General features: G+C 42.0%; 1 protein-coding gene across 2 annotated transcripts in view; it reads left to right on the top strand.

Moving 5' to 3' along the window:
- Nucleotides 1-10841, top strand: part of ipo11 (importin 11) — a 109927-nt gene that overhangs the window by 25322 nt on the left and 73764 nt on the right. For both annotated transcript variants that reach the window (XM_031856641.1, XM_031856640.1), the window contains exons 9-15: nucleotides 772-842; nucleotides 1232-1424; nucleotides 2713-2865; nucleotides 3413-3456; nucleotides 5281-5371; nucleotides 6472-6519; nucleotides 8721-8826. In XM_031856641.1, the coding sequence (XP_031712501.1) occupies nucleotides 772-842; nucleotides 1232-1424; nucleotides 2713-2865; nucleotides 3413-3456; nucleotides 5281-5371; nucleotides 6472-6519; nucleotides 8721-8826 (706 nt within the window). The remainder of the gene's footprint in view (nucleotides 1-771; nucleotides 843-1231; nucleotides 1425-2712; nucleotides 2866-3412; nucleotides 3457-5280; nucleotides 5372-6471; nucleotides 6520-8720; nucleotides 8827-10841) is intronic.

Below are 10841 nucleotides of genomic sequence, written 5' to 3'. Positions count from 1 at the left end.
CCCCCCCCCCCCCCCCCCCCCCCCCCCCCCCATCCCCCATCCTTCCTGTAATCTTGCTCCTACTCATTCATTCCAATAAGTTTTTTTTTTTTTTCCCCTTCTCCCTCCTTGCCTTTTACATAAGTCCCATAATGGCTTTGTTGATGGGACAGAACAGACAGCACTTTATTTACATAGATTATTTCTCAGCTAATGTTCCTCATCGTTCTGAAAAGGCTTCCTCTGAAACAATTGTGACTCATGAAATGACACAGTCATTCCTCATGTGGGCTCCGTGCAGCGTACCTTTTATGAAGGTATTGGCAAATTACTTCCAGAGAGGAAAGTTCAGACTTTCAATACTGTCATATATTTTGCTGCCGTGTGTGTGTGTGTGTGTGTGTGTGTGTGTGTGTGTGTGTGTGTGTGTGTGTGTGTGTGTGTGTGTGTGTGTGTGTGTTCAGCTTTAAAGAACACCTAACTCACGAATCGTCAGATATTGGACTTTTTCTTTCCTCTTGAAATTAAAGGTTTTAAAGTGAGAAAGCATATTCCCCAAAATGTCAAACTATTTCTTTGATTTAAATCCAATGGATCTAAAAGATAAAATACAATATATTACCAATTGATTGCTATTATTACTCTCTTACTCTTATAATTAAGTCATATAATTGACACATGAAATCACTATGGGGTTTAAATAACTAAGGACCATCTCTATTGCCTGTGGATGCTGTACATTGACAATACTTCTGCTGTTAAGTAACACTACTCTGACTGTTTTTGTTTCAGCTCGACAGGTTGGTCCAGACAGCACATGCAGAGAAAAGCTGCAGAAGATGATCATACTGTACACCAAAGTTGTGAGTTGACTTGTGTATCTAATTATATAGCAATGAATCGCCGTCTGTATGTCTTTATGTGGGTTTATGTCCCGTTAGCACTGGTAGCTAGTAGCCGTCACTATGTTGAGAGCTGTGTGTGGAGGCAATCCCGGCCGTCACTGACGGAATCATAGATATGCTCTGAATTATTTTTGTAGCTCATTAATAGTACAAGTATAAATACCACAGTACCACGTAGTAACAGTCCTGCGTTGTAATTTTTATATCAAGTGAAGGGGGAAAGAGGCATCATCAGTACACAACGTACCTCATGTCTGTTTGCATCAAGGACGTTACGGACCGATTACAGTGTTTAACAAATGTTCCTCTTCCTCCTCTCCCCTTCTCTATGTTCGTCCTCTGTGTAGTTGCTAGACTTCCTGGAGTACCATGCATGTGCGTTCATACCCCTAATCCAGCGCTCCCTGGAATTTGCCGTCAGCTACCTGTTCACGCCGGCGGGGGAAGGAGTGACCTTCGAACGCTTCATTGTTCAGTGCATGAACCTCATCAAGATGATTGTAAAGAACGATGCCTACAAACCTTCCAAGAACATCGATGGTAGGTCATGTGGGCCGTGGGGAAGAGGAGCAGGAGGGGGGATGAAGGATGAATGGAGCGACAACACAAGGGAGTAAACTACATGGTGGGCAAGTGATGAAAGCTGCATATTTGAATGAGAAGAAGTGAAAGTCAGACAATCGTCATCAGAAAGACACACTAGCTCTTCAAAGCAGATCACTGACGGTGTTTTGAAAAACACTACGCTGTAATTCCATCATTGGTACCTCACCACGGCTCATGCTTATTTCAAGCAGACAGAGGCCTCCAGTGCCTCATTAGCCATGGAGCACAGCACTCTGTTTTTGTTCTGCCAGCTCGTACGGTCTTTGGTGTGCCTGCATTGAAGCTCTTTCTCCTAAGCAATCGTTAGTCGACAGAGAGCAGAGCCACGTTTTTTAGGGTTCCTGTGCTAATGCTTTGGTGCCATTCGAAGGTTCGAGTGTGCCGTGGCGGCTGAGTTAAGTTGGACTTCAGGTTACCGTTCCCTTTCATATTTTCCTATAACAGGAAAACAAAGTATTTTGAGGAGCAGTAGTAGATGGAGCTAAAGGGAAAGTTGAGCCTTGACTGACTGAGCTCAGAGCAGCCATCTGACTTATTCATTAGGCCCGTGCTGTCAGTCAGGTGGACTGACAGGAGGACCCGTGTGTGTCTGAGAGCATTCGGACAGGATGCTCAATACTGTGTGAAGAGCAGTGACGTGGAGGTCAGGGGCCACAGGTAAAGTGGAGGTTTGAAAGTTTAACAGAATGCAATCTGTTGGTTTGGGTCTGGAAGTAAAGTCAAATGTCTTGTTGGCTTTATATCGGCATTTTTTCCTCTTAAGATGCTGAATAAATTTTGACTGTTGAAATTAAAATTCTTTACCCACTTTTTTTTAATTGAAAGTAAAAATGAGCAACAGAGGCGAAAGTAATTTTATTGCAAATTATAATAAAATGTATCATTTTAAAGTTAGCATGTAGACTGCAGAAGATTAATCAACTGCTCTTTTTTACTATTTTAATCACCCATTCCCAACAGGCTTTGGCCTGAAATAAAGACTTTTGAGTATGCAGCGTGCTTTTGTAATTAGATATCATATATATTAAGAGTACTTTGTAACGATTATTTCGTTAATGCTGTAAATTCCATCAGAAATCGGATTCAAACCTCTGAAGTAGACTCTGTAGCTCGGTAGACTTCTTGTTTGAGAGATAATAAAATATATTTCTTGCCTAATTTTTTCTCTTTTCCCCTCTTTTTCTTTCCCTCCTCTCCTCTCCTCGCACCCTTCCGCCCTCAGACAGTAAACCAGAGAGTCTGGAAGCTCACAAGATCAAGACGGCATTCTTCACACACCCCACGCTGACAGAGATTGGACGCCGGCTCGTCTCACACTACTTCCTTCTCACAGAGGAAGAGCTGGCAATGTGGGAAGAGGACCCTGAGAGCTTTGGTAATAGCACATCCCCAGACACGCAGGCTGTGAATCCAAATGTGCAGACTTATCTGGGCCTGCAGACCGGCAGAGTTAACAGGCATGTGCTTTGGAAGTCCAGAATAGCGAGTGTTGGCCAATTCTAGAATCCGTGTAGTCAGCAATGTCGCCCTGGATACAGGCTTTACCCTACTGTATTGTGTAGTGGTGATGCTGTATTCATGCATTGAGGTTAGAGGTGCTGAACATATAAATAATAGCCTTAACAGTGATTTCTTGAATTGTGACTTGTTTGGTTTTCATACAACTTTCACCCAACATTATGGGCCTTTCACTCGGAAAGCTGAAAATCATTATTTTCAATGGCTTGTGAGGCACCATGGCGGCTTTCCGCTGCAAAGTTCAACCTCCAGGTGTTTCTGCTGCGCAGCCTCAGCTATAATCTATGGACCAACATTTCCTAAAAGATAACAATTTGTCATCTCGGAGTAAAGTTTTAGACACACACCCTTGTGATTATGCTCTACATGGGACACCAGCCCTCACACCTCTTCTCTTCTTCTAGCTGTTGAAGAAACAGGTGGTGACTCTTGGAAATACAGTCTACGGGTACGTAAACACGCATGCACAATACAAAATGATATTAGTAACCTGATAAGAGAGGGGAACAAGAACTCAGACAGAGGTCCTCCATGTTTTTTAGTACTGTTGTTTTTGTAAGTGCCAAATGATGATGGTTGTGCACGCAGTCCTCAACCCTTCGCACAAAAGAGAATTACAGCAGCATGTCCTCTCTGGTACCACTTCCTTGACAGCATCTACGAACTGTGAGAAGAGGAATGTTGTTTAAAATACACCTAATATGTCTCCTGTGTTTCAACCAAAATGTCTAGTTTGCCAAGATTAAAGTTACAATTTTGCAAGAAAAAAAACAGTCACCCTTCCAACCATAAACCTGTAACTGAAAGAACCATAACAGCAGAAGATATTGGAATTGCGATAATACAACAGTTTTTCTCAAGTGTTTTCTTTAGTGTGCTATATTTTTTCAACATTAAAAGTATTTTATGTGGTGGCACAGAGCAGGTTGTACACGTCATAAAACAGCTGGTGGTCCACCGGGCTTTCGATCCGTTCTGTCTTGTTCGTTGGCAGTGACTCGTCTTCGGCTTCATGACGTAATCTCTGATTCAAGTCCTATTATTTTCTGTCTACCCCTCATTTCTCTCCCCTTCTCTCTTCGTGTTGAGCCCCATCTATCCACTTTCAACAGTAAGATGGCAAACATTGTTTTGAGTACAGTAGAGCATTAAATCATTCAAAGCACACTTCAGCAGCAAATGCATGGTGCCATTAGTCTTTCACAGCTCGTTAGTTGATCAATTACTTCAGTTAGAATTCTCAATAGAAGACACTGAACTGTTTTTAAAAAACTTTTCTTGCATCAGCTTTTTATTGGTCAGTGTTGGCTGATAAACAATTTTAAAGCTAGAAACACCAGCAGCACACAGCACACTCGCACACACTTTAAGTACTTAGTTCAGACTATGCATGTAATTAGTAACGTAGAATTGATCACATTCCCAAAAGCTCGACGTTTGCAAAGAGACACGTCAACGTCTCTGCAGATCCACACAAAGAAGGGCTAACTGGTTGCCGAGGCTAATTTACATTTATATTTTGTCCGAACATCATGGCCGCCCTCTTTTGACCTTTGTGTTGGCGCATTGCGGTGCTCAGGATGGTTCATTGATCAAATGTCACTATCCATCTATTCCTTCCATAGTCACCAGCCCTAATGGCTGATTATAGATGTCCTTCCTCTGGCCATATCACCTATGGACTATGTCTATGTCTATATAAGGGTTTGTCTTAAACCTGTTGGAGGCTGGAGCCTTTTAGAAGTGTCATCTGACCCACTGCCACCCGGGTGGAAAGGTCAAACCTACAGTACATACTGTGAGATGTCCCGTACACATCCACTGTAGAGCACGCAGCATGTATTAATAGGTTGGCTCAGCCCATGTTGTCAGATTTCTTGCAGCTTTATTTGATATGGATTTTCTGGTGATGTCTAAAACCAATAAACTGCTTGAAGGCGGGGAGAAAACCGTTTCTCTCTTTGAGCGCACACAAACAAAAATCCCCTTCACATTGACTTTTTATTGAACCGGGAGCTCGAGGCAGTGTTTGCCTTTGTTTGTCTGTGTTTGTGCATGAGCCTCTTTGTATAAAATGTCCTTTGTGTATATAGATGGTGTGCACTGACATCCCTTGTTCACCACCACCAAGTGCCCAACCGAACTAAAGCAGGCCACTCAGAATGAGGAGAGTTGGGAGAAAATACTAAATGGACGCTTGTGATGACTTCCGCATACAGTGTACCACCAGTTCTGCTGATTAACCATCCCCTCTGCTCTTTCCTCTCTCCAGCCGTCTGCAGAAGTATTGTTCCTGGATATCTTCCACAACTACAACCAGACACTGATACCGGTGCTGCTGGACATGGTTCAGAACCTCCAGGGTCAGTTAAATGTCAATTTCAAATATTATTTCTTGCCAAAAGCAAAGTCTGCTGTCTTTTCTGAAAAAACCTCCAAATGTGAGGAAAACGTGTATTCATTGCCAGTTTATTAGGTACACCGAGCTAAAACTATTGCTTTTAAATGCCCTGCGTTAAATCTTACCTTTTATAAAGTTCAGTTTATGTTACATCTGTGTAGATTCAATGATGTGGTGGTTTTGGAGGCTGTTTGGTGCTGTTGGATTTTATTGTGTTGAACCGAGTGGTCTTTTAAATTCTTGTCCACCCCAATGACATCATTAAAATGTTTTTTCAATCTATTCGTCACATTTTAATATTTAATTAATTTCAGTGTCGTCTCAATGCATTATTCAGAATATGCAAAGTGCTGTAAATGGCCTTGAAAGATGCTATACAGATATACCTGCCTTGCACTGCACACATGCTATGCCTCAGTTTCCCTGTAATATGTCCGACTCCATTCCCCTCACAGAATATAGCCTTGCCTCAGAAAAGTGATACATATTTCATGCATCACAAAACGGTAAAGGGCGAATCTTTGTTCAAGTTGCTTTTAGCAGTCCCAGTATGAATAGCATTCAAGCAATAGGCTTGACAGCACCTTCAAGATCCCTGTTGACAACCCTGCACCATTAAAACCACTCACAGTTCTTTAGTCAGTCACACACACACACACACACGCACGCGCACGCGCACACACAAACTGCCCCTGGTCCCCTGGTGGCACTGGCATGTAGTTCTTGTTCTGTTGCTAAATTAGGCGCCGAAGTGACAGATTGGAAATGGGCTCTGCTGGAGCAAGGAAGGCGGCAGATTGGTGTAATTCTGTGGTTGAAGGGAGGCAGCTATTGATTTTCGAGAACTGAGTATACAACAAGGACTAATGGAGAGCGAGGGAACAGACCAGTGAAGTGATTGAGACTGATATGAAGTGCAGGCCGTTTTAAGTTGCATCTGTGTTATGATGTGGTCATTGGGTCCATCAAATCATACAGATCGTTACCATTTACAAACATTTGGGCTGCATGCACGTTACGATAATCCATAAAGTAACCCAGATTATGTGTCCGTCTTTGCAGGCCCAACCAATGTGGACGACTCGGCTCAGCTGCTGATGAAGGATTCCGGTGAGTCGAAGCATTCCGGGTGTATTTAATGGCTGATTTGGACTCATAAGAAGAGTCTGATTCTGCTAAAATTACTATTTTATCTGAAACACCAAATGTGAATGTTATTAAAATTCTCCAACCACCATCCCAAACAATTTTAAACAACAAATGGAGATGATTAAATTGAGATTTGAATAAAGAGAGCCACGGGACGCATACCAATCATTTCAGACTAAGATATAAAGTCTGAATCACGTACCAATTCTTTTTCCTTTTTTGGTTGTATTTTCATAATGTAATCCATTCTTGCTATACTGCTTTCTATCATGACCGTGGACATCTTGTTTCCCCCTCCCTTTCCTCTGTCTCACACCCTCTCTGCTTCCTGTTAGTATTTATAACTCGGTGGCAGGTCAGGGCTGCCTCTCTGGTGGTTTTATGGCATACGCAACTAAATCACGGGCAGTTGGGATTGCCCGCTATTGGGGCCTCTGTTAAAGCCGGATGTGTTGATGAACCTGCAGACGTCACTGGATGATGAAGCTGTGCTGTGGCAGCAGCAGTGATATATAATTCTGACTGAGAGCTAAAGCTGGTTGAAGCGCCAGAGTGCCACTTAATAACAGCAGGTGCTGATTTGTTAATTAGTCAATAATTATAATGGTGCTAGTTCACTTACAGACTAGGACCTTAATTATTCTGCTGTAAATGGCGGGTTCAGCCGAACGTAGAACTGAGCGTACTTCAATGAGCTGAAGACCGTAACAACCACAGTAAGCCAACCTATATATGCTGTAAAGACATTTGTCATATATAATAGACAGTGCTACGCGACGGCCATATTTGCTAAAAGACTAAAACAAGACAACCTGCTTTTTATACCCTTTTTATAGATGACAAATGCTGCTAACTGGCGTTCAACCAAGGATAAACATCCATGAGGTGTTTACATATTTTTTGTATCTCTGGTATTTGTCCCACATTTGTCATTTTAATGCTGCACTGACAGCAGAACTAACTTCCTCTTTCTAAGATATTGAACATTAGAACGAAGTAAGTATATTTCAGTCTGAGAGGTCCTTTTGGACGACTACAAACGAAAGCGTAGGAACATCTCATTTGGAGGAGCCAGAATATTATAGGATATTTTCTCCTCTCTTCCCCTCCTCTCAGAATTCATTACTTTTAAAGATGAAATAAAAATAGTAACAGGAAGCATCTCTTCCACTTGTATGGCCTCTGTCCCTTTATCTGTCTATCTTATTGTTCTCGTACTGTCATCTGTTTTCTGATCTCATCTTTTATTTTTCTCCATGGCCTCTACATTTACTGTTACATCTACACGCACACAGATACAAATGCACACAAAGCACGTCATGGACCTTTACCTCATTTTACAGTCTCACACGCACATAATCTATAATGTGTAACCATCATTATAATGTAGAAATGTATGCATGGTATCATAATTGATGGCTGAACTGTATAGAAGTAGCCCCGAGGTAACAGGAGCCTATCGGGGTCTCTGGGGTGGACTGCCGTGTTTGCACGATGAGACCTGATGGTTCACCCTCATTCAAACGAAGGCTTTTGAATGACACGGCAACTCCTTTTTACTCTATAAGGCTCAATTTAAACACCTTTCATGGCTTACACTTTATATTTGCCGCCTTCATCCCTTTCCTATCATTTAAACTCTGTTCAGCTCCATGTGCCGTACATGAAGCAATACAGTCCAACATTCGGCTATTTGATCAATGCAATGTTTTAGCTCTTGGCATCAAGCATTGCAGTTCAGTGTCAGCTTTTCAGCGACCAACAATCCTACAGCAATTTTCTTTTTTTTTTTTTTAATTGCATTTTTGCAGTTGAACCCACATAAAACGATCACATTTTAAATATTGAAATGAGACCTTTCAAGTGCTGCATTGTGTGCTTAAAAGCATTAGACTCAAACATGAAGGTCCTGTTGGGACAAAATGCAGAGATTTCCTTTAAGCCAATAACATGATGAATTATGTTTTAGTGTTCTGCGGCTCATTTTGGAACCATAAGCCATCTTTTTTTTTAACAGTTATTGTACATCTTTTTTTAATCTCTCCCTCATCTGCTCATATTCTGTTTGTTTACTGCACTTTTTAGAAGTTCAGTGCTACTGTGGATACTGTGACTAAATGATAGTAATGCTGTGACTCTTGTTGTGGTTGTTTTGTCCTCAGTATACAACGCAGTGGGGCTGGCAGCTTATGAGCTCTTTGACAACGTCGACTTTGACCAGTGGTTCAAGAATCAGCTTCTTGGGGAGCTGCAAGTCGGCCATCACAGGTAGCGTGTTAGCATTTCTTCTGAAACGTTCACACATTTTGATTTTAAATGGACTTGCATAGCGCCTTTCTAGTCATCCGACCACTCAAAGCGATTTACGCTTCATGTCAACATTCGCCCATTCGTACACACAACAATACACGGATGGCATTGACTGCCATACAAGGTGCCAAACTGCTCATCAGGACACACACTCGCACACCGATGGCACCGTCATCTGGGCCAATTTGGGGTTCAGTATGTTGCCCAAGGGCACTTCAACATGCGGACTGGAGGAGCCGGCATTCGATCATCGATTAGTTCCTCCACCTGAGCCTTAGCCGCCCCTCAGCATCTTTCATTTCATTTCCTATCATGATATTTTATCTTCACAAACTAAGGAATCATAAAACTTTTACTCAAAATCAGATACCAGCTCGAGGTGGGACAGACACGGACCGAATACGCTTCTAAAGCTTTTTAATATTGTTTTTCATGCCAAGACTGTCACGTTGTAAATAATAACCTCATCTGAGTCTCAACAAAAATGTAATGTGATAGCCTTCCCTCAGGAAGGTTTGTATTGTAAGGTTATTGATTTGAGTTGAACTGTTCAGGTGTTCTTTATTTCCTGTGGCCACTTGGTATGCGGTATGAATTTTAAACGCATCGTCCTTAGGAAGGTGATGACTCTTTAGTGCATCGCATTTTGCCTTACTAATGTTATTGAGGCAATACTGGTGAGACCTGAGCCAGCCAGGCAGTTCTTTTTTAAACGGCTGTTTGCAGCACAGTCAATGCATGCCAAAAGGCTCGTAAGTAGCCCACTGATGCTTGGAGTCGATGTCCGTTATGGTCACATTAACAACTGCTGCTTATACTTAACCAATCACTCCAGCAGCAGTCAAACGTACGTAGTGCCGACGTATCAGCATCAGCATCATAACGGGCTAATTAAATGTAAAGAACTGTAGTACAAAGTCTACAAACCTCATCACGGGTGTAAAGACAGTCGGGTCAGTAAGAATAAAGAGTGAGCTGATGGATGACCGCGTCTCAAAATGATGGGAAAGAGGGAGAGTTGCCAGAGTTGGAGGTGTTGACAGCGATATGGAGAACAAAGAAGTGCCCTGCTCACGCATACGCCAAGATGATCAAAACAAAAAGCCCAGCAGCACTCTAAAGGTTGGCCACTCGGGTTACTGCTGACGTCAGCGCGGCTCTACTCTCACACAGTGCAGGTGCGAATATCGCCTCCATTTTGTACCTGGTTCCTTTTGGCTTTGGCCTTTTTCAAGTTCGCTTCACCTCCAAACTCATGTTTTCCTCTTTGATATTTGAAAATGTTGATATAGTTGATTTTATGTGTTTGAACAAACTGAGCTTATCGAGTCACCGTGACTAGGAATGTGTCAGTAAGGCCTCCACTTAAAGTACAGAAATAAAACCAAAGGAGCAAACGGCACAAACACCCCTCTGTTGCTTTCTCTACACACACGTGCATTTATTTATTCTGCTCCCCCAATAACAAACGGAAATGAATAGAGAACTTAACAAATGGACAGTGGAGCAATACTCACAATAAAAACAAAGACTCAAGATCCTATTTTTCCTGCAATTTCTCTTCTTCTGCTGTTGCTCAAAAATTGCAAATTCACAGATTTTGTATTAATTCTAATTCCATAGCTTGTTAACTAGCAAAGCAGTGTAAACATGGAAGCACAGTCCTGAAGATGTCTTCCCACTAAAGAGCCTACTGTCAAAAGTGATCACAAATGTAGTTGTGTAGTTATAATGCACTTGCTGTGTTGATGGCAGTAGGGGGATGCCATCAGATGCAACAGTCTGGCTCCAGGCAGCCAGTGGCTAAACAGTTAATAGATTTTTTTGCAAGATAAACACATTGTTGGCTTTAGTCTCCCCATTGAAATTCATTAAAAGATAACTCAATCCTTATCCATTAACTGCCAAATAATGTATTTTAAAACAACAGAGAGGTCCTTGTGTGATAAGCTATTGCTTGGTGCTAAGAGGAT

This window comes from Anarrhichthys ocellatus, unplaced genomic scaffold (genome assembly GCF_004355925.1).
Source record: "Anarrhichthys ocellatus isolate YVR2014 unplaced genomic scaffold, GSC_Weel_1.0 scaffold17, whole genome shotgun sequence".
NCBI classification, from domain to species: domain Eukaryota; kingdom Metazoa; phylum Chordata; class Actinopteri; order Perciformes; family Anarhichadidae; genus Anarrhichthys; species Anarrhichthys ocellatus.
Note: the sequence above shows the minus strand (reverse complement) of the source record. Positions and strands in the feature narration are given on the sequence as shown.